The sequence below is a fragment of the Pseudorasbora parva genome, chromosome 21, assembly GCF_024679245.1.
Source record: "Pseudorasbora parva isolate DD20220531a chromosome 21, ASM2467924v1, whole genome shotgun sequence".
NCBI classification, from domain to species: Eukaryota; Metazoa; Chordata; class Actinopteri; order Cypriniformes; family Gobionidae; genus Pseudorasbora; species Pseudorasbora parva.
This window is the reverse complement of record NC_090192.1, coordinates 36,368,714-36,394,623: the sequence shown is the minus strand read 5'-3', so window position 1 is coordinate 36,394,623 and position 25,910 is coordinate 36,368,714. Positions and strand designations below refer to the sequence as shown.

At 36.1% G+C, this 25,910-nt stretch overlaps 1 protein-coding gene across 1 annotated transcript; it reads left to right on the top strand.

The window, feature by feature from the left end:
• Positions 1–436: 436 nt before the first annotated feature.
• On the top strand, positions 437–25,432 carry glrx3 (glutaredoxin 3). The gene is made up of 11 exons (XM_067430217.1): positions 437–570; positions 2,448–2,556; positions 10,915–10,989; positions 12,489–12,690; positions 19,019–19,191; positions 19,677–19,738; positions 19,816–19,873; positions 21,703–21,755; positions 21,899–21,938; positions 22,085–22,177; positions 24,994–25,432. The coding sequence occupies exons 1-11, from the start codon at positions 494–496 to the stop codon at positions 25,042–25,044; spliced, it is 993 nt and encodes a 330-aa protein (XP_067286318.1). The 5' UTR covers positions 437–493; the 3' UTR covers positions 25,045–25,432.
• The last annotated feature ends 478 nt before the right edge of the window (positions 25,433–25,910 follow it).

Sequence of the window (25,910 nt, the reverse complement as noted above, 5' to 3'; positions counted from 1 at the left end):
AATAGTTCACCTAAAAATAAAAACTTTTATGGTTTATTTTCACCGCTGGATTTTCACACACTTGCTAACCTACCGTCATTCTTAATGCTATCTTGTTGCGCATTTCACAACCATGGGTTGCTTTTCTTCCTGAATCAAAATTAATTGATGTGACTGTGAAGTTACAAAATGACACATAATTATAATATTGTGCGATTATTCTAAGTAATAAGACAAATATTCAAGTGAAAGATGCAGTGCAAGATGATTCAAGTTATTATTAGGTTATACATACTGTAAACTTCACCTATGATAAAAGATGACTTAAAACTTGATATGTTACACATTACTCAAACGTTTATTTGTTTAACCAATGTCTTATTTAACTCGATGTTTATCACACAGCTGTGTGGGTATGTGTTCGATGCACTGTAAGGGATATCGGTAATTGTTTAGTAATGTTTTGCTTCAGTAGTGTCCTGATCCTGATGGATGATTCGGTGATCGCTTCATAATGTCTGGCAGCATGGCGAACCTCACGGATGCTACATCACTGAAGCAATTTGAGGAATTATTAAAAAAATACAGCAAGTAAGTCGATTGTTTACAATTGATCAATATTGTCAGTAAATATAATTCAATTCGCATCTCATTTAACACGTATACACGGGGATAGGACGTTTATAGAGGTCTTTTTGATCGCACATAATGAAATAACCGATGGCCTGTTCAGATAAACACAAATAACGTTACATAAAATGTAAATCTGTATTAATGGATTTGTATGATCTACGTTAGATGGATTAGAATCACGGGCTGATTCCTTTAACTTTGCAATATATTGTGTCAGCTGTCCTTCACAATTGTCTGTTTTTTTTTTGTTTTTTTTGGAGCATTTGATAAAATCTGCTTCTCAGCGTTCTAGTTACAGTCAAAGTCTATTATTAATAAGTACTTAGCAGCAGTAAGTTAGTGGTAGTTGTTGTTGTGGTATAGGCTAATAATATTAGACTCATAATCAGAACTCTAGAGTTAGACGTGTTTATAATTTGTAATGTATCCTTCTGTAAGTTAATTGATAACTTAGTCAATGTCAGGTCCTGTCATTCCAAACTTGTATGCCAAAATGGGTATTTGACACATTTTCAGCGAATATGACTTATAGTAATAATATTATTAATAATAATGATGATAAATAATAATCACATACCTTATTATAACAAACTAGGCTACATCAACAATCATGTCAAGTTTGCTTCTACTTTCATTTTGGTTTTTCATTCAATACTGGTATTTCCTGTTCATCTAGTGTCATTAATATGAACAAACAAACAATTAATAAAATGTTTCATTATTATTATTATGATGACACAGCAGTGTTTTATGATCCGAGCTGGTTTTACTTGTAGAGGTGGTTCAAACCTTACAAGTGTTTATACATGAACTGTCTACCATTGTGTGAAGCACTAAAATCCAAAAATTTATTTTTTTAATTCAATTGTATAAAATCGTTAGCTAAAAAACATAGGAATTAGGAAATAAGTATTCATGCTTTAAAGGGTTAGTTCACCCAAAAATGTAATTAATATCATTAAGTACTCACCCTAATGTCGTTCACACCCGTAAGACCTCCGTTCATCTTCAGATACAGTTTAAGATATTTTATATTTTAGTCCCAGAGCATATGCAGTCTCTGCCCACTTTACTGTCCATGTCCAGAAAGGGAATAAAAACGTCATCAAAGTAGTCCATATGTGACATCAGTTGGTTGATTAGAATCTCTTGAAGCATCGAAAATACATTTTGGTCCAAAAATAACAAAAACTATGACTTTATTCAGCATTGTCCTCTCTTCCATGTTCCTCAAATAAAGATTCAAACGGCCATGAGTCAGTGAATCGATCAATGATTCGGATCACCAATGTCAGGTGATTTCAGTGGTTTGGCAGTTTGACACGTGATCCAAACTGCTGAAATCATGTCACATTGGTGATCTGAATCATTGATCGATTCACTGATTCATGGCCGTTTGAATCTTTATTTCAGGTTGGAAAACAAACGCGGAAGAGAAGACAATGCTGAATAAAGTCGTAGTTTTTGTTATTTTGGTCCAAAATGTATTTTCAATGCTTCAAGAGATTCTAATTAACCAACTGATGTCACATGTTTTATTCCCTTTCTGGACATGGACAATAGTGTGCATAGACTGCATATGCTCTGGGACTAAAATCTAAAATATCGTAAACTGTATCTGAAGATGAACGGAGGTCTTGCGGGTGTGGAACAACATTAGGGTGAGTCATTAATGACATAAATTTCATTTTTGGGTGAACTAACCCTTTAATTGATTGGTCATGTGGTATATAATTAAAATCTAGGTTATCCTACAGTATAGGATGCACATATAAATGAAACCAGTGATTCAATACATGAAATTGCTTTAAAAGTATATATTCTTTACCTTTCAGGTCCCTCACCGTTGTCCATTTCCATGCAGCATGGGCCCCTCAGTGTTCACAGATGAACGATGTGATGGCAGAATTAGCCAAAGAGCACAAACACACCATGTTTGTGAAGGTAAGGGAACCATTGACTCTTGCAGTAATGTAATACCTTGACGCAGACTTCAGAGGCCTTTGAATGCAGTCTTCGAAGGATGCAGCCTCCTAATTGGGGGACAGCTATTGTCTGGACATATTTTCAGTAAAAAATATTACAGCTTAATTTCTGCAAGTTGTTCAGCAATGCTGAAGTGTAATTTCTCAATCTTTTTAGCAGAACTGGTTAAAAATAAAGCTTGTTTCTAGTTTCCCAAAGAGTAACAGCCTCAAACCCACACCAATAGCTGTCAGAAATGTACATGTCTGACTGCTGAAAGCAACAGAACCATGAATATGCCATATTGGTTTCATGCATTTTGTGTCTTATTGCAAAGTGAGTCTTTTTGCTTGCAGTTTGGCCAGTTTGCAGGAAGGCAAATTATAGACCACTACATCTAATGTCTGCTTTGAAATAAATTACAATGGAAACATTTTATTTTAATTTCCATCTAAAAATGTGCTCATTAAATAACAGTCAATGTCTATTGTTTTAATTGGCACACCTATGGATTAGTACACGCTAAGGCTGGGCGATATGGCCAAAAAATCATAACTCTGTAGTTTTTGGTTGAACGGTGATGCACGATATATATCCCGGTATTGTCTACGTTTTTTTTTTTTTAAAGAAAATAAAAAAAATCTCTATAAAAAAAAAAATGTACATAATTTTATTTTCCATACTGCCCAATGATGTCCTAAAAACAATGCTGATATTGAAGACTATAAACAAATACAGTGAATGTTTAGGCTATGCAATATATTATGTGCAAATACAATCTTAAAACTACATTAATCATTTTGTTTTCAAATTCACTAAACTAAAAATGAAATAAAAAACAAAAGCATATTAGCCTTTATATATATATATATATATATATATATATATATATATATATATATATATATATATATATATATATATATATATATATATATATATATTACCGTTATAATGGTTTATTAAAAATATACTTACTTGTAGGTCTAAAATTCCACATTGTCCAATAGCAAATATTTTAGAAACATGTATATTTTAGTCAGAATTATTGCTTTCCTTTTCTATTGCGCTCTGTCTGTTTACCGTGCGGCGGCGTTTAGCGGATATTTACTTTTAGAAGGCTCGTCCTCTCCGGACAGTAAAATGGACATATTTGCAGGACTTTCTGCCACTTTCAGATGCAGAATATACCTATGAAATTTAAATTATGCACTGAGGAATGCACCACATCTCAAACGCATTAAAAAGTGCAAGTATTTATCTGTCAGTCAGCATAAGGAACGTTAGCCTATATCTCTCAGAGCATCTGACAGGGCAAGCTGCTTTAATCATTACTGGTTAACTATATCTAACTATATCCAGTTTTAATATAAAACGTGTCATGTTGAGACAAATTGTATCATGCTCTTTCCCTGCATCAGCTCACTCTGCATACTCCGCTCTTTGTCAGATGCGTTCATATCAATCTACTGTATATCGTCACACGGTATTGCCTCATTCCGTATCGCCTCTAAAAAATATATCGATATATTGTACAAACTTGATATACTGCCCAGCCCTAGTAAACGCATGATTTATAAGCAGATAATAATTAGAAATAAAGTATTTTCATTGGAATTTTAAAGTCACCATGAAATCAAAATCGATAAATCTTTTTTTTGTCTAATATCGCTGTTTATTATAAATTATTTACACACACACACACACACACACACACACACACACACACACACACACACACACACACACACACACACACACACACACACACTTTAATATTTATATTTATTGCTCTTGTAATGTTTAACTAATAATAAGGCAAAATGAAGTCCCAATCAATTTTTTCCTCATTCAAGAAGCCGTTTCACTCGGATAAGCATTAGAATACGGAAAATAAGATGCTCACAGCTTCCATCTCATCATGACTCATGATTATTTATTTATTTATGTTTTACATTTAGTATTTAATTATTTTGTGAATTTAAAATTTGATTAATTGCATCTAACATAAGTTTTTGTTAACATAATATACACTCAAACTAAAAATTATTCAGACCCTAGATATTTTTTTAGTACTGGGTGCAGGACACTATAGTTCATTAATGTAAGTGAGGGGAGCAGAATGAAGTAAACTGACACATTATACCCATACATTCTTCATACAGTGTACTACCTTACCTGTAAAATTGATAACAATTTGCTACTGAAATTATTCACTTTGACTTGACCATGTTTTTTCTTTAATTGCTAATGCAACCTTTTACACCACAGACTTAACAAAACGAAGCATTTCTTGGCAAATTGCTATTATCTAATTGTGTAATTAAATTTAACATCTGATGATTGTAGCTGATTGGTTAATTGTAATCCATTACAGTCCTTTCTATCAAATTTATCTTACAGTATCAAGATGAATTTGCTCTGACAGTTTAACTCTTGAGTTCTTGTTTGTCTAAACTATAGTGAATAAACTGTGATAATGTGTGCGCACTGCGGCCGTGAATAAATGCTCATGCAGCCATGCTCATTTTACTTTCGGTTTAGAATTAGCGCTAATTCAAGGTTGGGTTGCTTGAATTGTGGGTTCTTTAGCCTCTTATTCTTAATGAAAAACATAACAAAACGGTACAATGACAAACTCACTCAAATGGGCGCTTTTACATTTCCCTTTTTGAACCAAATCTTCCATGATCATCTCCGTGATGCATGAGATCTGACTCCTGCTGGTCTGTGCTGAGACTCGTTTAGCTGCACTGTATTGAGCAGACACGTTCAGTTTTTAATTGTAGTGTCTGTTCTCTAACTGAACTAAATTATTTTATTACTATAAAAATCTAAATGACAGTGGGGCGGTGGGAAAGTGGGCAAGTGGCGGTGGGCAAGTGCTGTAACTGATTTTGTGTCTTAAAGGGTTAGTTCACCCAAAAATGAAATTTCTTTCATTAATGACTCACCCTAATGTCCTTCCACACCCGCAAGACCTCCGTTCATCCTCGAAACACAGTTTAAGATATTTTAGATATAGTACGAGTGCTTTCTGTCCTTTGAATGTAAGTGTATGCACACTTGATGTCCACGTCCAGAAGATAATGAAAACATAATCAAAGTAGTCCATATGTGACATCAGTTGGTTAGTTAGACACATTTTGGTCCAAAAATAACAAAAAATACGACTTTATTCAGCATCAGTCTTCTCTTCCGCATTTGTTTTCAAACCTCAAATAAAGATTCAAACGGTCGTGAATCAGCAGATTGATTTGTGATTCATATCGCCAATGTCACATGATTTCAGCAGTTTGCCAGTTTGACACGCGATCCGAATCATGATTTATGACCGTTTGATTCTTTATTTTAGGAACACGGAAGAGAAGACAATGCTGAATAAAGTCGTATTTTTAATTTTTGGACCAAAATGTGTTTTCGACGCTTCAAAAGAGTCTTACTAACCAACTGATGTCACATATGGACTACTTTGATGATGTTTTCATTACCTTTTGGACGTGGACTGTATAGTGTGCATACACTTACATTCAAAGGACAGAAAGCCCTCGGACTAAATCTAAAATATCTTAAACTGTGTTCCGAGGATGAACGGAGGTCTTACGGGTATGGAACGACATTGGGGTGAGTCATTAAGGAAAGAAATTTCATTTTTGGGTGAACTAACCCTTTAAAGTAGCACTAGGTAACTTTTCAACCTTCATTATATATATTTTCAAGACTCTTGTGATGATACATCGACTTACAATCAGTTGAATGACACGTCTGCCATAGCTTGACGTTGTCTGTATCATTTTAATCGTACTTTTAAACTTCGGGTTTCGGGTAGTAACCCGAGAACAAAAAGAACTACAATATTCGACTGCTTTACGGCATATTTGTTAACTTTCACCAACACCCACACTTCTGACGTGCGAGCCCAACTTTGTTTGTCAGATAATATAGTCATGTCCGAAGCAGCACAGACACATAAGAAAGAAAAGGTTTTGTTGGAGGAAAGCAATAAGAGGAAACGAAAAAGTGATGGGATTAAAGGCAGGACGAGGATCAACATGTGACCAGCGTTTGCTCGTCGGCGTGAGCTGAAGGAGGCGTGCCCGACCGATGCTGTCATGCTTGTTACGGTGATTACCTACCACTCAAACATTGAACTGAAGTATCATATAGATTCTGTAAAACGGTAACCAATAGACGCTGGCTTGTAAACGTGAGCATCGTGATTATTTGGCGTTGGAAAAAAATAAAACCCATGAAATTATATTCATATGACATGCTGAAACATATGCCACTGACTGTAACGTTACCTGGGATGAAGACATTTCACACGCGCCGCCAGAAGAACACCTGCATGTGAACTCCTCCTGCAGTGTTCAGGGTAACAACCCGCGGGGACGCTTTTATGAAATTATTTGTATATATATTTATACACTGTATATATTTTTACAACCTGCCCCGCACCCGCGACCATTAAATAGACATACGGGGTCCGCGGGTTATGAGACGACCCGCGCATCACTAGTTCAGGGCTATCAGGGTTGTCATGTCAACAAATGCACGCGCGATGGCATCTCCTGTTGTAGGATGACAGAGCTTACGACAGTAGTTAAGGACATATTTTTTCCCAACTGTAGGGGGACCCCGAGAGCAAAAGTTACCCAGTGCTGCTTTAACACTGGTACCACCGGCAACACCGACTATCGCAGCAAGCCTACTTACCATACTCACACATATAAAAGTTTTTATTTACATAATATTTAGTTGCGATTAGTTGTGATCAATAGATTGGACATAACAATTTTTTAACTCTTTCCCTGCCAGTAGGCATGTGCCGATATCAATTTTTCATGTTGCGATTAATTGATGAAGTTTTATCACGATATACGATATTATCACGATATTGAAATAAGTTGCAAAAAAAAGAGTTACCATAGCATAACAGCTTTAAGAAATATTTTTGTAAGAACAAAAATAACTGAATGTTTAAATACAATAATGCACCAAAAATATATACAGCTCTGGAAAAAAAAAATTAAGAGACCCCTCATTGAGAAATCAATGTTATGTGGTCTCTTGATATTTTTCAGAGCTGTGAAAGTACACTTTTCAAACAGATTAAAGTGCAAAAGATTTAGGCTATAAAGAACAACAGGTAGGCTTACAAATTACAATAAGGTCTCATTAGTTTATGCATTAACTAAGATTGAGCAAAAGCTACATTTGGTACAGAAAGTATAATGTTTTTGTTAATGTTAGTTAAGAAATACTGATCATTGTTAGTTTTATCTTAGGTCCATTAAAAAAGTTATTTTGATTTTAATGTTATTAAACAGTAACTAAGAAATTAACATAGAATTATTAATTCTTTATAAGTGTTTTTCATTGTCAGTTTGGTAATAATGAATTAACATGTTAACTAATGAAGTCGTATGTCTCAAAGTTATACTGAACAATAACAAATAATTAATAACAGATTTTATTTATAATGCACTTTTCATTCCGAAGAATCTCAAAGTGCAACAAGGGGGGGGGGGGGGGGGGGGATTATACAAAAAATGAATAACAAGTAAAAATATAGAATACTACAAACAATCAACCAACACAGAAAACAGAACAGAAACAGAGCTGATGGTGAACAGAAACAGAGCTGATGGTGAACAGAAACAGATGATGGTGAACAGAAAACAGCTGACGGTGGAAGTCTCTGTTAGCTCCGCAGCACACTGTGGTCCACTCCATGTTTCAGATTTCTCCCAGCGGCAGTGTGTCCTGATGACATCGCCGAGGCACGACAGCTGAAGACCAGATGATGGGTCTTCATGACGATTCAAACGATGGGGATCGCCGCAGCATAATGCAGGAGGCAGAACATTTTTCCGGGCACTTCTGTGGACACACCGGGGTCGGCGCAGAAGTCCAAGCCGCTCCACGGCCGTAATGCAGGACGGAACAGCGGCGCAGCCGAGAAGCGGAACATCCCAACATCATGCCGGACGCCGATTACGATGGCCCAGATGACGCTAGCCCGGTGCAAACTTCAGCCACCATGCAGCTTAAGCCCGAGGGAGACCACCAGTGAGCAGCCGCGGCGAGAAACATCAAATGTCCTCCAAACCAGAACCAACCGCAGCAATTCAAACATAAACATTAGAGAAGCGGTGGAAAACGGCGAACCGACGAACAACGTCCTCTCAGTGGCTGCCAGCAATCAGCAACAGTCCCAATTGTAGCTCTGACTGTTAGACTAGTCACAAACATAAGGAAATAAAATAAAATCTAAATCTAATAGTACATTAACATGATTTGTGGGTGGAGAAGCGGCGAACAGACAACGCCAGCGTCCTCTCTCCCACGTTCCATTTCTAATTATTAGGGTATGTTGTAGTCCAGATTAAAACATAAAAATGTTTACATTTGAAAATAAATAGCCTATTAAGTCTTTAAGTATTAAGTATTTGGTGCTGTGATGAACAACATTGAGATTACAAAAACGAATGGCTGTTTTTGTTTGCTGGTTTCCGGGGTAACCGGCTGCATTCTGCAGTTCATCAGCGCCCTCTGCTGTCTGTCACTGAGTGGCACTTCAGCAGCGTGTCTCCTTCACCGGTTCAGTCATGTGCAAACGCACGTTGGGCTTGTTTATATCTGTGTCCCTTTGACGCAGAATACAGCGGTGTTGAGTATTTATACGGTTGATGGGCAAAGTATTCTTGAGTGCATTATAAAAAAAATTATAAATTGTTAATAAATTATTATTTACGATATTTTAAAGTGCCCACGTTAACAATATCGTGCATATTCATTATCATGATAAATTGCATTATCAAAAATCGGCACATGTCTACCTGCCAGCATTTAAAAAAAAGTTGCCAGCCACCGCCAGGGTTTTTGACAATTTTCACCAAAATTTAATAGCCCATAGAATATTTTTTTAATGAATATCTGAGCATGCATTAAATCAAAAGAAAGAGCTGGCCCTCTTCTTTTAAAATAAAAAATACCTGTTTTATTCTAGCTTCATGCTTTCTTTTTTTATCAACACTTGAATATGGGTAAGTTTAATAAAAAAGCAACATTTTGAAAAAAAAGCTGAGCAAATCACATTTTTGTGAAGATTTAAATTCAGAGCGATGATCAAACACAGATGGAGTAGATCAAGTCCATCAACACTCCTAATGCTTGAACAGTCCTGTAGATCGTCCTGGGTCCACATTTCCATCGCTAACAGTTTTGATTCATATGATGTTTAATGATGAGATGATCTCGTTATTTTGCATATGCATGTGATTACATACTATTGCTTGTTTTACCCGTGTGTGTTTTAATCAGGATGTTCATAACTCATTCAGAAGATGCGTAATAGCGCCCTCCTAGCGTCTAACAGTAAAAACACGGAAACCAAGAAAAATGTGTTTTTGGTCTTGAAGCGTTTTCTCATAAATAACAGAAAATTCTGTGTTTTGTGGGGAAAGAGTTAAATAAAATGCTTTCTCCTATCTCAGTTTAATGCAGTGAAAACACTGTGTACACAGTTCTTTAGATTCATTTCCCTGAAAAGCTTTTTAGAGCATCCAAACCAGCCCACATTCGGATAGAACCAAAACTTTTCTGACCAATTGCAGATGACGGGGGTGTTTGAGGTACCTGTTTGAAAATAGCCTGTTTGGCCATTATTCTCGCTAATTTTCCTGTGCACGCACATCCAGCTGCTCTCCTACCTCTGCTCCGTTTCCCAGTGGAGCGCATTGAAATGCCTCAGGCTGTGAATGACTTTACCTTCCTCATGGCCTTAAACCAGCAGAGAGAAATTTTACCTTCCGTCAAGGGTTAATGCTGTCTTTCATCACACAGTCAACGGAGCAGAAGAGTTCTTCAAGCAACAACGGCCCTTTTACAATCTACATAAATGAATTATGTCAAATTCCTTAGAATAAGCTTGGAATTTGATACATTTCTTTGCTTATAATTTCAGTGTTTAAGAAATGTATGCCTTGGCACAGTTTATGTTTACAAAACTATTTTCAGCCATTTAACCGTAAGCCTTTAGATCATAATGTTTTTAAGATCATCTGAGACAGAAAATCAACATAAAGTGTGTCCAAATTATGACTTCTAGTATCAGCTGTCATAATTTTACATGTTAGAGCTAAAGCAGAGGGGTTTAGATGTGTAGTTTTAGTTCTCAATTTCCATGTAAAAAATGTTAAATGTTCTTGTGTTTTTTACAGCCAGATTAACTGTCAGCGTGCGTGTTATGTTTGACATGTTGATGTGTGTGATGTTTTATTAATGTGAATTATAAAGAATGTGAATTAGTACAGTAGTTTTCTCTCTCTTTAGCTGGAGGCAGAGGCAGTCCCGGAGGTTTCGGAGAAGTATGAGATCACTTCAGTTCCCACCTTCCTCTTCTTCAAGGTAAAACTTACACATTTGACATCAGATTTACATCAAAGGGCTCAGATTTATCTAAAAGTATGATTAAATTGATAGATAAATAAATAAATAATGACAAGACTTTTTTGTTTGTCAGAGCATGCGGTTAATTCGGCCACGATTGGCAAACGTATTATAAAACACTACTAAAATGTCTTTAGTGTGCACTACTGTTCAAAAGTTTGGGGTTAATATGTTTATTGAGTGGTGTGAGAACAAATGAAAAAGCTAAAAAAAAAAAAAGGCTACATTTATTTGATCAAATACAGTAAAAACCAAGATATGGTAAAATATTGCAATTTAAAATAATATATTCAAATATGCATTATAATTTATTTTAAAATCAAATTTATTTCTGCAAAACCTGCATTTTCGTCAGTGTCTTGATTATTCTGAAATCATCCTAATATGCTGATTTGTTGATCAAGAAACTGATTCTGATTATTATCAATGTTGAAAACAGTTGCAGAACAATTGATTTGAAATCTAAATATTTTGTAACATTATACTTGTCTTTGCTGTGACTTGTAATCATTTTAACATATCCTTGCATTAAATTAACTTTAAAAGTTAGACTCGTTCTAAAATTTCGAAATGTCCTTGCAGAATATTAGAATATTAGAACTTTTTCTATTTTGCAATTGCACAGAAATACACCAGGTTACCATGCAATTAATTAATTAGAATTATGTGTTTACAAATGAAACAATATTTCGTATGAAAAAAAGGTGACGGCTTTATTTATTTATTTATTTGAATTTGAGTGGATTCTGTGGAATTTGAGTGGATTGGGAATGTTAGGCTATGAAATTATTGGGTGGTATTATTTTTCCTATCCCACAAAGTTGTTTCAGTGGTGGAGAAAGTGAAAATATTTAGATAAAAGTTTTGAATTGGTTTTCTTTACAATAATGTGCACTGCTAAACCACGCAGAATAAATTTACAACCAGCCAAATTTATTAAGAAAGTAAATGTTCCGTTTCCATTTCAGATTTTACGTGAAATCCTCTAATACACTGTGTTCTTTATGTTTCATCATTCTGATTCATGACAGATTTCGTCTAGGTTTTTTCTGTACAAGCAGCTTTTATTTATGTTAGGTGTGCTGCGATAGTGTTTTGTGTTTATTTAGCAGAGGGAGGCGAGGTTCGAAAAACGGAGCCTGTTGGGAAGGTTGAGTTTAACGATCAAGTAATGTGAGCTGCAAAATCTCCTCGTGTTAGAATCAAGCAACTGAGAAATAATCGGAGGTTAAACAAACACACGGCTTGGCAAGACTTTCCCTCTCTTGGCGTAACATGTCAAAGAACCAGGAGAGCCTGCGGCCTGTTTTCTCTCTCTCTCTCCCTGCACACAATCTAAACAAACTGGCAAGCATCCTAAAAAATTAATGCTGTTTTTTTTCCCTCCCTCTCAATCTATCACTACTCACTCTTGAGTTTTTTATTTATTTATTTATTTGTTTACCATCAACCCTCAGGGCGGTGAGAAGATTGACAGGTTGGATGGTGCGCATGCCCCTGAGCTGACCAATAAGGTTCAGCGGCTGGGGTCCAGTGGGGGCGGGGCTGTCGGGGTGGGGGATGTCCCTAAAGAGGATCTCAACGAGAGACTGAAGAGGCTGATCAACGCCGCACCCTGCATGCTCTTCATGAAGGGATCGCCCCAGGAGCCTCGCTGTGGTAAACACACCCGTATACACAACACTCGCATAAATTAACACGGGGTCAGGGGGTTAGTTAGAGCAACCGTTGGCGGTGGAGTTTACGGGATGGACTTTACTTCTGTTTTGAGTACAAAGGGCATGTATGTGGTTGTGCCAGTATATCCCAGGTGCCCCTTTTCCACCGAAAGGGTGACGTCCAATCTGGTTCGCTTTGGCCCAAAGTTTGATTAAAAAATAGGGATGTGCACGAATATTCGTAAATGCAGTGAATCCATGATAAATCCTACAGCATGCAAACTAATACTCACAGTTATAACTAAATGCATTTGTTGGCACTGTGGAGCATGTTAAAGAGGTGGCAAAACACATTCTTTCGAAGGCTTGAGTGTGTTTGTAGGGTACACTGTAACGTATTCATGCTTCGTAAAAAATAATTTAAAAAAAAAAACGCATTATTTTCCGTATATTTTACCTTTATTCTGCACTGCTATGTCCCTTCTTGTAAAAACGGTCTGATGGTTTCCGGGTTCTATGAAGCTGGTCCCTCAAAAATAAGCAATGGACTCAGATTGGTTAGCTGGCCCAGTGTATTGTGATTTGCTAACTGCCTCGTGCACGTTTCTCGGAAAACCCCATACCTTTACCGGCTGTAAAGAATGCAGAGCTATAGAAATCGCAGCTGAGAACTATTATAGGTAAATATCTGTGACAAGAACTATTAACCCAAACAAACACTAAACACTGGCTTTACTATAGTAGCCAAATCAAACACAGAACCATGTTTAGCATGCCTGTAGATAAACAAGCATCAAAGAATAATTTACACTAATTCCAAGTTCGCTGTTGAGATTTAAAAAAAGTTTGTAACGTTAGGTGTTTGTCAGATAACGTTAAGTATGTATGAGCATTTAACAAACTGGTTTGCAGAGCCAAACAGCGTTGCCATTTGTTTACTTCCTTACTACAATGTACAATTAACAATATGAACTATTACAGGAAAACCTATCGATGAAAAATAAATCATACTTACAGGTTGTGACCTGTAAACAGCTTCTGTTTTTAAAGTTGGAACTGCTCCCAACTTTAAAACAAGCCCTTGTGCAAATCCTGCATTGAACTCGCAAAGATTTTGGAAGCTTTCTTCCGTAAAATGTGCAGCACAGAGAGCGAGATTTGGGTAATAATTATGTTAAAAATAAATTTTAAGCATTGATGCCTAACTCCCTCGTCCCTAGGAAGGCTGAACAAAAAATAACAGCGTTTCATCAGCATTGCACGACCGATGGCACTCCAGCCTACTATTCCACAGCAATAAAAAAATGGCCTCACCCCCTTTTTTAATATTCTCGGAGGAGGGGTTTATGTAAATATTGGGGTTAGTGATGTCAGCAGCCCTGGAGGGAGGAATGTAGTCCCTACTGGCCGTTTGCTGTAGTCCTTAGAAATGTATTTTAAAGCAAAGGGAGATATTTGCTTTTAAAGAAATACATTTCTAAGGAATGTAAAGAAATGCATTCTAAGGAAATACATTTCCATCATGAGTGGGGAGAAGAGAGAGCTTGGTGCACAAGACAGACATTAGCGGAACGACTATAGAAAGAATGAGATGGCAGAGAAAATGAAAAAGATATGCTGTTTTTTTGCTTGAATATACTTGTCTATCAGTTGCACTTGTTTGTTCATTATTCAACCCTCTACGCACACCTTGAAAATAGAATCGTTTATGTTTATGTTGTATATTCGGCAGACTGATACATATTTTGTTTATATTAGTGCTGTCAAATCGATTAATCGTGATTAACCGCATCCAAAATAAAAGTTTGTTCACATGATATATGTCTGCTGTGTATAATTATTATGTGTATATAAATACGCACACATGCATGTATATATTTAAGATTTTGTTTTATATTTACATATAAAGTATATGCTAACTAGTGTATTGTATACACTACTGTTCAAAAGTTTTAGAACGGTCAAATTTTTAAAATATTTTTAAAGAAGTCTCTCCTGCTTACCAAGGCTGCATTTATGTTATCAGAAATACAAAAATAAAAGCTGGAATATTGTGAAATATTATTAATATAAAAAAGTTTTCTATTTGAATATTTCAGTTCAAAAATAATTTCAAAATGTAATTTGTTTCTGTGATCAAAGCTGAATTTTAAGCATCATTAATCCAGTCTTCAGTGTCACGATCCTTCAGAAATCATTATTATATGATGATTTACTGCTCAAGAAACATTTATGATTATTATCAATCTTGAAACAGTTGTGTAAAAAGTATTTTGGGGGGATTCTTTGATGAATAGAAAGTTCAAAAGAACAGTATTTATCTGAAATAAAAAGCTTTGTAACATTGTACTACTATTTAAATGTTATGGGTCGGTAAGAATTTTTGGGAAAAAATGTAAAGAAATGACTAAATGTATTTAGCAGGGATGCATTAAATTGATCAAGTGACAGTATAGAAATGTATAATGTTGCAAAAGCTTTATATTTCAGATAAATGCTATTCTTTTGAAATTTCTATTCATCAAAGAATCCTAAAAAAAACAATACACAACAATTTCAACATTTTTGAATAATCATAAATATTTCTTTAATATAATTTTTCTTTCTGAAGGATCGCTGAAGACTGAGTAATGATGCTCAAAATTCAGCTTTGATCACAGGAATAAATATATATACATTTAAATATATTCAAATAGATAACAGTTATTTTGTGTGTGTGTTTCAATATTTTTAAATATGTATATCAATCTGTTGACACACACTGGCGAGTAAAATCTAAGCATTTATTAGCCAATGGCTAATGATAGAAATTATTCAGTTGCCCAGATATACACGCATATATGAGTTATTTACCTGCATTGTAGAGGGTTATTATAAGACGAACATCTAAACCATATTTCACTGACCGTGTCAAGCTTCGGCTCCCAGTCCCACAGTACATTATGTCCGAAAATGTGAGATAAAATACTCCTGATAATATGTTTTTTTTTATTTTGGTTCCCCTTCTATAACCCCTTAATCTGGTCACATTTGTAATGTATTAGTTTCTTGGACTATTGTGTTATGTAGGCTTTGTTTTTGTGATGGAAGGGATGACTGCCATCGAAGGAGTAGAGGAGCTAAATATCATAGTAACACAAATTGCTTGCACTTATTGGTGACATCATACCCGCAGGTGGCTTTGCCTGTTTTGCATAAAGTTTTATATGAATGTGGGGGTGGAGACATCAAGATAAGGGCGTGATGGTTTTGGGTAGGGGTGTGTTTGTTTTGGTGATTTCAGATATCAACAGTGTTTACCAGAAATCGTTTACTGCACCTTTAAATACAGGTTTTGGTCTGTATATTTTTGTTTGCATACATTTTTTTTTTTTTTTATGTCTAACTACTAGAAAACGTCAAGACATAATATAATCTTGTTGTGTATATTTATTGCTTAAATAGAAGCTTGTTCAGAAATGGTTAAAACTTAATGATTATAAAAACATCTTTCTAGTTAAAGTTCATTTATATAAAGGAATAATCAAATAATATTTTTTTTATGAGCCCACATATTTAAATATAATATTTGTGAAAAATGCCCACCTTTAATAAAAAACAAAAAAGCCTGTTGATCTAAATACCTCCCTTCACACAACGAAGCTGGTGCGGTGCGATGTGCGATGTGCATTTAGTCAATGGACACCATTTGTTTTAGTTTTGTCTCATTGCACAGCTACTTCATCCGTGTGTGTTTTGCCCTGTGCGCATGGCAGGGATTCCCAAACTTTTTTTCTCTGCCAAACCCCTTTGAACTAAAAATGTTTACTTGAAGTCCTCTCCAAGATTTTAAATTAATATGTCAACAACATATTTGCATGTTTACGGTTCTCTGATGTCATGTCATGACCGTTAAACAAATAAAATATTTAAATTACATGAATGCGTTTTATCCAAAGCGGCTTGCATTGCATTCAAGATCCATGTTTTGTTTGTTTATTCCCGGGAATCAAACCCATGACCTTGTGTTGCTAACGCTATGCTCTAATGTTTAATGCTACAGCTGATTTTAATTTTACATTTTTATGATTCAATTATTAGCTTTCTATCAACTAACGAACACATTTTTTGCTGGTAGATTTTGAAGCGGACACAAGGGTGAACAACCGCGTTTGTTACTCAACAATTGGCCGATAAGCAGTCAATCTAAATAAGGAATATGTCCTGCTTTTTTACATCCAAGTTATACTCATTAACCGTGACAGCTTAATAACTTAATAGCATGTTAGTCTTTAGTTTGTGTTTAACTTCAGGCTGTCAATTTGATCTTGTTGATTTGTGTTTGATTTGCTGATTTTCTGGCTTGCGGTTTCCTTCCTACTAACACTTCCTCTTCATGTCAGAGATGTGTGGTTCAGCTTTGGAAAATATCCTCCTATTAATTTCACCCATTCAAAACAAAATACTTTTGATAGTTCAAAGTGCATATTTCGTCATGGACTGAGGCGCAGTTTAGCGTTTGACGTTTTGGCTGTGTAAAGAGGAAGGTCTGGGGGAAGGCTGGCGTTTGCCATCCTAAGATCAAAATAAAAAGCATATTGAACTCTAATCTCAAACGTGATGTTGGGCTTTCAACGGCTGCCAGCTCCTCCAGCTCTGCTTTATTAATAGAAGATCCTCGGAGTTTACGCTGCTTCGTCTCTGAGCCCGAAACCTGTTGCTTGGCGCCGTTGATGTTATTTGAAGCCACGCTAGGTGTCAGTGGGTCGGCTCGGCTCGGAGATATTATAATGTTGGAACTTATTGATGTTCTCATTCGCTTGGCTGATATCCAAATCAAGAAATAATGCACGGAGAGCAAGCCATGCCTGTCGGTGTGCATTGGGTTCTGAACGTAAACGCGCTCTTTTGTTCCAATATGAGCGTCGAGCCAAATGATCAAGTGTTCGACTAACACTAACTTTAAAGCAGCTATGCATGTCAATTAAAAGGTTACGGGTCCGTATAGCAATTCAGATCTCTCAGCCATTCTCGCTCTGAGTGGGCTGTCCTTCAAAAGAGGAACAAGGCTGTAACATCGGCCCTCTCCTGGAGCAGAGTCGGCCAAAGCGAGCGGTCTTCGTCCCCTGTAGGTGCAGGCATAGAGGGGTAAAGGACTCGGCAATCAATGCAGCATGTCTGGTGGAGTTCGCCCGGAGCCAGAGAAAGCAGCTGCCCGCCTGTTTGCCCGCTCTGATAGAGTCGAGCTAATATACCAGCAAATGCATAAGCACAAGTGAGACGCCTGAAGCTGTTTTATAATGAATTCCCTCATGAGCCACACAAGATGAAAATGGGTGTTTTACTGCAGGGGCTACATAGACTCTACACATCACCTTGCACATCTATCTCTCTCTTTCTTTCTCTCCTGATCTTGTTTCTTTCTCTCGCTCACTTCTCCCTGTGTGCCGTTTCTCTTGCGTCTTGTTCTCTTTGTCTCCTCCCATCTAATATTGCTCTCTCTCCCTCTTTTATCTTCTCAATTTTTGGCTTGTAGTCATCCCATATGAATATTTTCAAATTCAGAAATCAAAACAAACTCGGGAGTTCCAGCTTTGAGTCGCGTTGCCCAATATTGCTTTGTATCTGAAAATGAGTAATTAATATTTTACTTAAAATGTAACTCACTGTGACTAAAAAGTTGCTTTTTTATTGATATTGATGGATGATACATTTTTTGTAAGAATGTAATTTTAGTTTAAGTTAACTATAATGACAAAAAAAAATCCAAATTGAATGTTGACTTTAGTGTAATATATATATATATATATATATATATATATATATATATAAGCTAGTTGGCAAGGAGACGTTTCTCATTTTCATTAAAATAAAATAACTAAAAATTAAAAGGTAATTAAAACTATGTGGACATTAACAGCAAACTAATACAATGTACAAAAAAACAAAACATCTAAAACTAATAATTAAATAAATATAGAAAATTTTAAATGCTAATAAAAACTGTAATAGTACCTTTGCTAAAGTAACATTCATTTCTTTACATAAAAACTTTAAAAGCAAATCATCTTTAAAATTTTTGTTAAAGACACACAAGCAAACTGAACTTTTAATAAAATATTTTATGTACAAAAAATATAAAAATTTTGCAATGACAACTGACAACTTTTGTTGTCATTGTAGTGACATTAAAGTGTAATATGAATAGATTTATTTACCTAATTTGCTTTCATAATGTATTTTTTTGTTTCTTTTAAGCTTCTAAATAAGTGCATGCTAGTAAACTAAATGGGTGAACTGCTGTAATAATGTTTTTTTTTTTTAATTGTTTGTTTTGCCATTATTTGCAGGTTTTAGTCGTCAGATAGTTCAGATTTTGAAGGACCACTCCGTACAGTACAGCAGTTTTGACATCCTCTCGGACGAAGAGGTCAGACAGGGACTCAAGGCCTACTCCAACTGGCCCACTTATCCGCAAGTCTACGTCAGCGGAGATCTCATCGGGGGACTGGACATCATAAAGGTGCGAGGAGTCACCGTCGTCAGCGGGACACGAGAAGAAACTTGCACAATATTGATTGTGTTCATTGAAAATCAGAGCAAAGCCGTGTCTTTTAGATATATTTTAGTTTTTCCCAACACCAATTTCTTCATCACTAAATGTTGTGCGTTTCATCTTGTGCGTATTATGCTAAGTGTTCGCGTTTCAGGACTTTTGACAGCGTGCGTGTTCTCGGTTAGCTGTATATTGCTCTACATTCCCAGCGAGCTCGTACTGCTTAGAACAAGCTGAGCGCCCTGCTGAGATAGGAGGGCTAGATTAGCCAGCATCCATCCTCTCGTCTCTCAAGAGTCTTAGAGGCCCTGCCTCATTAAGACTGTGAATTTACCTTTACAGAGAGGTAAAATATTCTCAGCAGGGAGCTTTTACTTATGAAAGGAGAGCGTGTACGTGTATGTCGAGTTGAAAGGCAGTTTGGATTTAAAGATATTTTATATCCTCCACAGGAGCTGGTCGAGTCTGGCGAACTTGAGAATACTTTCCCCAAGACCGTCTCGCTGGAAAACAGGTGAAGACAGATAAATGCACGCTCAATCGTCTGCTTCTGTGTGAATGGACTTGTTTAAACATTCTCTCTTCTGACAGGCTGAAATCTCTAATCAATAAATCACCCGTCATGCTCTTCATGAAAGGCAATAAAGAGGTGGGTGAACTTAAATGCTCTTTTTCTCTCTCATGTCTTTTCTCCCTCCTCAAACTTAAAAGAGTGAGGAGAAAGCAGAGTTTGTTAAAGGGATATATCACCCAAAAATTAAATCTTTGTCTTATTTATTCAACCTCATGTCATTCTAAACCCATATACTGCAGAAAAATTTTTTCATACACCACCATGATCATAGTGGCCACATCTGTCATGCTCCAAGGATGAAAAATAATGCCATAAAATATATGTCTTTCGAAGTCTTACACCATCTTTTTTAAAATTCGTTTTTTATGAAGAACAGACCCAATTTAAGGACTTGGTTCTCAGTTTAAGTAGTTATACTCTGTTGGTACATTAGAACTCATTATTGTCTGGTTTGCATGGGTCAGCTAGCTGGTAGCTGATGTCTCAACTACATTTAAGCTGTTTAAAAAGTATATATATTTCTTCATTGAAAGCCGATCAAAGCCAAGAAAATATATTAAATGATTATTATTCAGTGTTATTTTAGTTGTATTTATTATAAATATATATTTATTATTTTATTTTTATTTTTTATAAATTACATATTTTTTATTTGATCTATTATTAATATTTTTTATTAGCTTTTTAATATTTTCTGTTTTCATTTCAAAGGAACATAACAACATGTTGCTTATTGTTTTTATTCTGTTTTTCTATCTCTGGGGATACAGTGAATAAGTCACAAAATTCCTTTAAATTTAGTCAGTCATTTTTTGGGCTCTTGTCTTTTTTTTCTCCTCTTTTTTTCAAAATATATATTTTTTAATTTGTATATAATTTTTATTTGTATTTTATGTGGTGATTGCAGTGCTTCAAAGCTACATTTTAAAATGTTAATTTAGTTAGTTTTTTGCCTGATTTAAATGTTCTTTCTTTCAATGAACTGACTTTTTTTAAATAGGTTATTGTAGTAAATGATAGAGTCACTGTTATTATTATTAATATGATAATTTAAAATAAATATAAAAATAATAAACAAATATAGTAATTATGAAATCAATTTTATGGAAAATTTTAGAACATTATTAAGTAATGCTTTACATTCTGCAATTGTTTTGTGTCCTTTGTGGTTTTTTTTTTTTAATTAATAATATAATTTTTAATTGAAAACAAATGTAAAATTATTTTATAACATTATTTTAGTACATTAATAAAGTAGTGTTCCAATGAAGTTCCAGTGGTGTGGGTTTGGAATGACATAAAGGTGAGCAAATAATGACAGAAAGCCTTCCTTTTTTTGGGTGATCTTTTCCTTTATCGTACAGTAAGAGTGCAGGGGTAAAGAGGGGCTGGAAATCGATGTCAAGCGGCTCCGGCACTGATAGAGCTACTTCTCTTTCTTTAATGGAGGAGAAAGACCCCTCACCTCTCTCCTCATAACTGTATTGATCTTTAACACTCACACATGAAAGACGTTCTTAGCAGTAGTTTAAAGTCTTTCCCCGAGAGATCTCTTTCCTCTCGTCTGACTGGCTTCTCTCTCTGTCTCTCTTGTTCTATTAACTCCTCTTTCTCCCCTATTTATTGAGACACACTTCAGAATATCTTTTGTAGGTGGTTGTAGTTGTAAGTTTCTAAATGAAAGTTTGGTTCTGTGCTGGTTTGGGCCCAGAGGAGCCACTCGAGTCTTATGTACTCTGTTCTTTGAGCTTTTCCAGTAGTCTGCATGTGTTTCAGTGGAGTTAAAAACTTGCTTCTTCTGATTGGCTTTCAAGCGCAGGGCATCACTTCACTGCATCCTTTCATGATATGAAAAATTTTCCAGCGTTTTTACCCTCTTAACTCGTGTCTTTGTGAATACTCAGGCTGCCAAGTGTGGATTCAGCCGTCAGATCCTTGAAATAATGAACAGCTCAGGGTGAGAGACTTTTCACGATTCCACAGTCTACACATACAGTGTAATTTAACAAAGCACTTTTTAGAGAATGTTCTTAACATATATGAATTATTAAAAGCCTAAATGCATGTTATTAAAGTATCATTTTTTTATTCACATTTCAGAGTTGAATATGATACGTTTGACATATTGGAAGATGAAGAGGTGAGAGTTTTTTTTCCATGTTCTTGGTAAATGTTGTCTTCCCAAAGCAACTTCAAGAAAGACTGAACGACAACTGAACATTTGTGTTTAGAATATGATCTAGTTCACTGTAGAAATGTTGTTTGCACGTTGGATTGTCTCTACAGGTTAGACAAGGACTCAAGGCGTACTCCAACTGGCCGACGTACCCACAGGTGTACGTTAAAGGGGATCTCATCGGAGGACTGGATATAATCAAGGTGACACGCATACACTTAATGTGAATAATCAAAACAAATGTAGGATTAGGTACTAAAAAATGCATTGCATTTGTAATGAATGCTAATGATTATAGATTACGGTGACATAGTATTAAGGTGTGTTCACACTTGGTACGTTTGTTTGGATTAAAACAAACCCTGGTTTGATTGCTGTGTTAGTGCGGTTCATTTGAATAAGTGAAGGCTGCCGTCCGAACCCTGGTGCACACCAAACACGTGGACAAGACAGCTGAAAAGTCTTGGTCCGCCTCCAAACAAACCTTGGTACGATTCCAATGTATTATGAATGCAACAGGACGTGATGTCTTTTCTCATCATAGTTGTGACATTGCCAATCACAGTTCAGTACAGGCGTCAGAACCGCCGTCTCCTCGCAGCAGATCTTCATTTATCTTTGTGTGTGTGTGGCGGTTTTGACTAGCCTAGAAATCTAGACGCACCCTAGCGACAGCAAATTTAATCTGCCCACAAGTGTCGTCTAGGAACTCTCAATACCCTTCTGAGCTGTATTCCCCTAACTCTTGCCGGGCCAATCACATCGTGTATAGAGTCGGCGGATGGGGCCATAATGACGACGGCCGAGTTGCGTTTGCGTGCTTCTGTTGTCTAGTAAACACAGAAACTGGTGAACGGCGGCGGTCTTTCGAATCAGCTTTGACCGCGACTCTGGAAGACTTGGAGTTAAGCTTTTCTCTGAGAAAAGAACAAAGAACGGCACTGAAGTCATTCTTAAAAAGGGAAGATGTGTTTTGAGTTTTGCCGACCGGATACGGCGAATGTTTAATCTATCAACAAGCTCTGTTTCACCTTCGTTGCTCTGGTTGGTGTAGCGCTATCCTATCGCGTGCAGAGGGAGTTTGAAAGACAACCGTTTATCCGCCCCTCAGATTGAGCTCTGTCTATGGTGAGTTTCCAGACCAAACATCTTGATGTGAGTCTGGCTTGTCAGGCTAGGTTTTGACTCCTTTACACATCGTATACACTCTTTGTGAGGCCTCGGCAGGTCAAAATACTATCATACCCACAGAAAAATAGGGTGTCAAAATTGTACCTTTAGCTTGTCGCTGGGGCAGTACCCTTAAAAGGACATCTTTGTAACTTTTTTACTCCTAAAAGCTGCATATTAGTACCTTTGAGTACAAATGCGTACCTTAAGGTACTACTATGAACCTTTTTGTGGTAAAAATGGTACAACGTTGTTCTTTTAAGGGTACTGCCCCAGCGACAAGCTATTGTACCCCTAAAGGTACAATTTTGACACCCTATTTTTCTGTGTGTATGTGGCTACGTATGGGCAACGAGCGTATTTAGCCGCACAGGTTTTTTTTCCGATGTTCGGTAAGTCCCCTCACAAAATATGCATAATAAAAGAAGATATCCCTGTACCTTTAGGTTTGGTATCTTAACGGTCTGTGTGAAATGCAAATCCGAACTAAGTGAACCGACCTATGAGTGTGAACACACCCTTAGAGTAGATTTTTTTTTTTTTTTTAAAGATTGCATTCCCTGATATGCTTTTGAGCTATTCATTTGTTTTAACTAAATCTGATATAAACTACCGGTCAGGTTTAGGGTCAGAAAAAAAAAAAAAAAAGTGATTTATTTTTTTGTTTTTGAAAGCTGTCTCATGTTTACCAAGACTGAAAATACAGTAAAAAATGTTATATTATGAAATTATTACATTAAAAAATAATAATAAAAAGTGTCATTTATTCCAGTAATTGCAAAGCTGAATTTTCAGCATCATTAGTTCAGTCTTATTGTCACACGATCCTTCAGAAATCATTCTAATATGATGATTTAATGCACTACTGTGGTTCTCTCGACAAAAAAAACAATAGGATTTTTTCATTGGCTTTTGGATTATTGCAGAAAATAAGGTCTGTGACTAACAAAAGCTCATGATTATTACACATTTTGATCATTGTAATAATCGTCCCCCATTTTGAAGCATGAAAACATTCTGCAAAAGTCAAAACCTGAACGTAGGTTATAAACAAACTACACTGTCACCATCACTAAGCTTCCGACAACTCTTCAGAACATTTCCCTGCAAAAGCCGGATCTTAAACGCAACGAGGCTGAGAAAGGAATCCAGTGAGTAGATGAGTTAACCTGTTCGGCTGAGGACGTTTAATGTCCCCGATAACTTCTGTGGTCCCATTGTCACGTATTAGCAAATGGCTTTTAAAAAAATCACGAGGCTATTACTGTTGTATTTTATATTGTATAATAAAATGTGATAATATCTTGAGCTTATGTTCACCACAGACCTTATTTCAAGCATTTAACCAACAACTCCAGGATGATTAAACCAGAAGTGCTAAAATGCTAACTACACAAATATGTCATCCATGCTCCACTTTATAGAAATCTGTTATAACGTAAGGGAAATATTGTGTCCTGCACTGAGTGATTTTCTCCAGCAGAGGGCGGATAAAGCTCTACAATCCCAATGCTGTCAGGACATTGGCATTGTAAAAAAAAAAACACCTTTTAAAATGCATTAGATCCATTATTCAAACAAATTACATTACTTTTTAGATAACTGTAACAACATATAGCACAAATACATTACATAAAGATGTTAGTAAAATGTTGAACTTTTTAAAATCAGTATTTGATGACTTTTTCATAAATATAATCAAACATGTCCCTTTTGGGATCATGACACACCGGTGTAGAACCATTTCTAAAGGGGAAGGACACTATGCAAATTGAGTCTTGCTCTCTTTTATTTTTACTGTATCATTTCCAGATAAAAGGATGGATAATGTGTGTATATCATTAAACAGGAGCTGAAAGAGAACGGTGAGCTGGTGTCTGTGTTGAAAGGAGAAAACTGAACTATTCCAGCACTGAAGAACACGTGGATCACATCGCTGAAATTACTGCACATCTAACCTCAGGAGGACAGGAGAACTTGAATTAGACTTATTCCACCCAAGTTAGCGTTTCATTTGGAAATGACCAATATTTGAAACGTTGTTAATTATAATAAATCAAATTATGTTCTAATCTGTTTTGGTTGCACTGGCATATTTTAGCCCTTGTTTAAACAGGGTGTTCATATATGTCTTTGGTAATCTGATCACAAGTGTTAAATCAAAACAGATTAAAATACACACCTGTTATTGTCAAGTTTTGCTCAATGAAATGCATTTTGAATGAGAAAGGCTCTTCCTTTACAACAACTTTCAATAAAATGGCTTTGGGCAAGATCTAAGTTCTAAACTACGTATGGGCATTTTCTTTCAAACTTGCTAGTAATGTACTATTTTAACACCATGTCCGTGTGCATTTCCATCAATATAAATACTGTTTTTCTTTAATGGCTTAGTTATGTAAAACCATCCTGTGTGAATCTGTGCCCTCATTAAAGAGCTCAACTAACTGCAGGTTGTTAGATTAGGCCAATTTTTGCCGCCTTTGAGTTTTTAATCCTGGATATGTGACCTCTTTAATGAGCATGGGAATGATGGATGTACCACGATCACGTCCACTTGCTTTAATTAATGTGATTTTTCAGCTTTTCAGACAGAGTGACTCTGCCAAGCTCTTGGGGACATGAAGAACTCTCTTATTGTGATTAAAGATCCATAAATATTAATCAGCTGTCATTGGTTTGGGGGGGTTAAACCACACCTCACCTGGCTTTGAGCCGAGAGTGTAGACTGGCCATTATGTTCCTCTCTCGTAGGCTCTCTCTCTG

Bases quoted from the DNA above. Each gene is read 5' to 3' on its own strand.
- glrx3 (XM_067430217.1), top strand. From the start codon at position 494: ATGTCTGGCAGCATGGCGAACCTCACGGATGCTACATCACTGAAGCAA. The intron at 19,874-21,702 runs GTGGGTGAACTT...GTGAATACTCAG, and splicing joins TCATGAAAGGCAATAAAGAG to GCTGCCAAGTGTGGATTCAG. The intron at 21,939-22,084 runs GTGAGAGTTTTT...TTGTCTCTACAG, and splicing joins ACATATTGGAAGATGAAGAG to GTTAGACAAGGACTCAAGGC.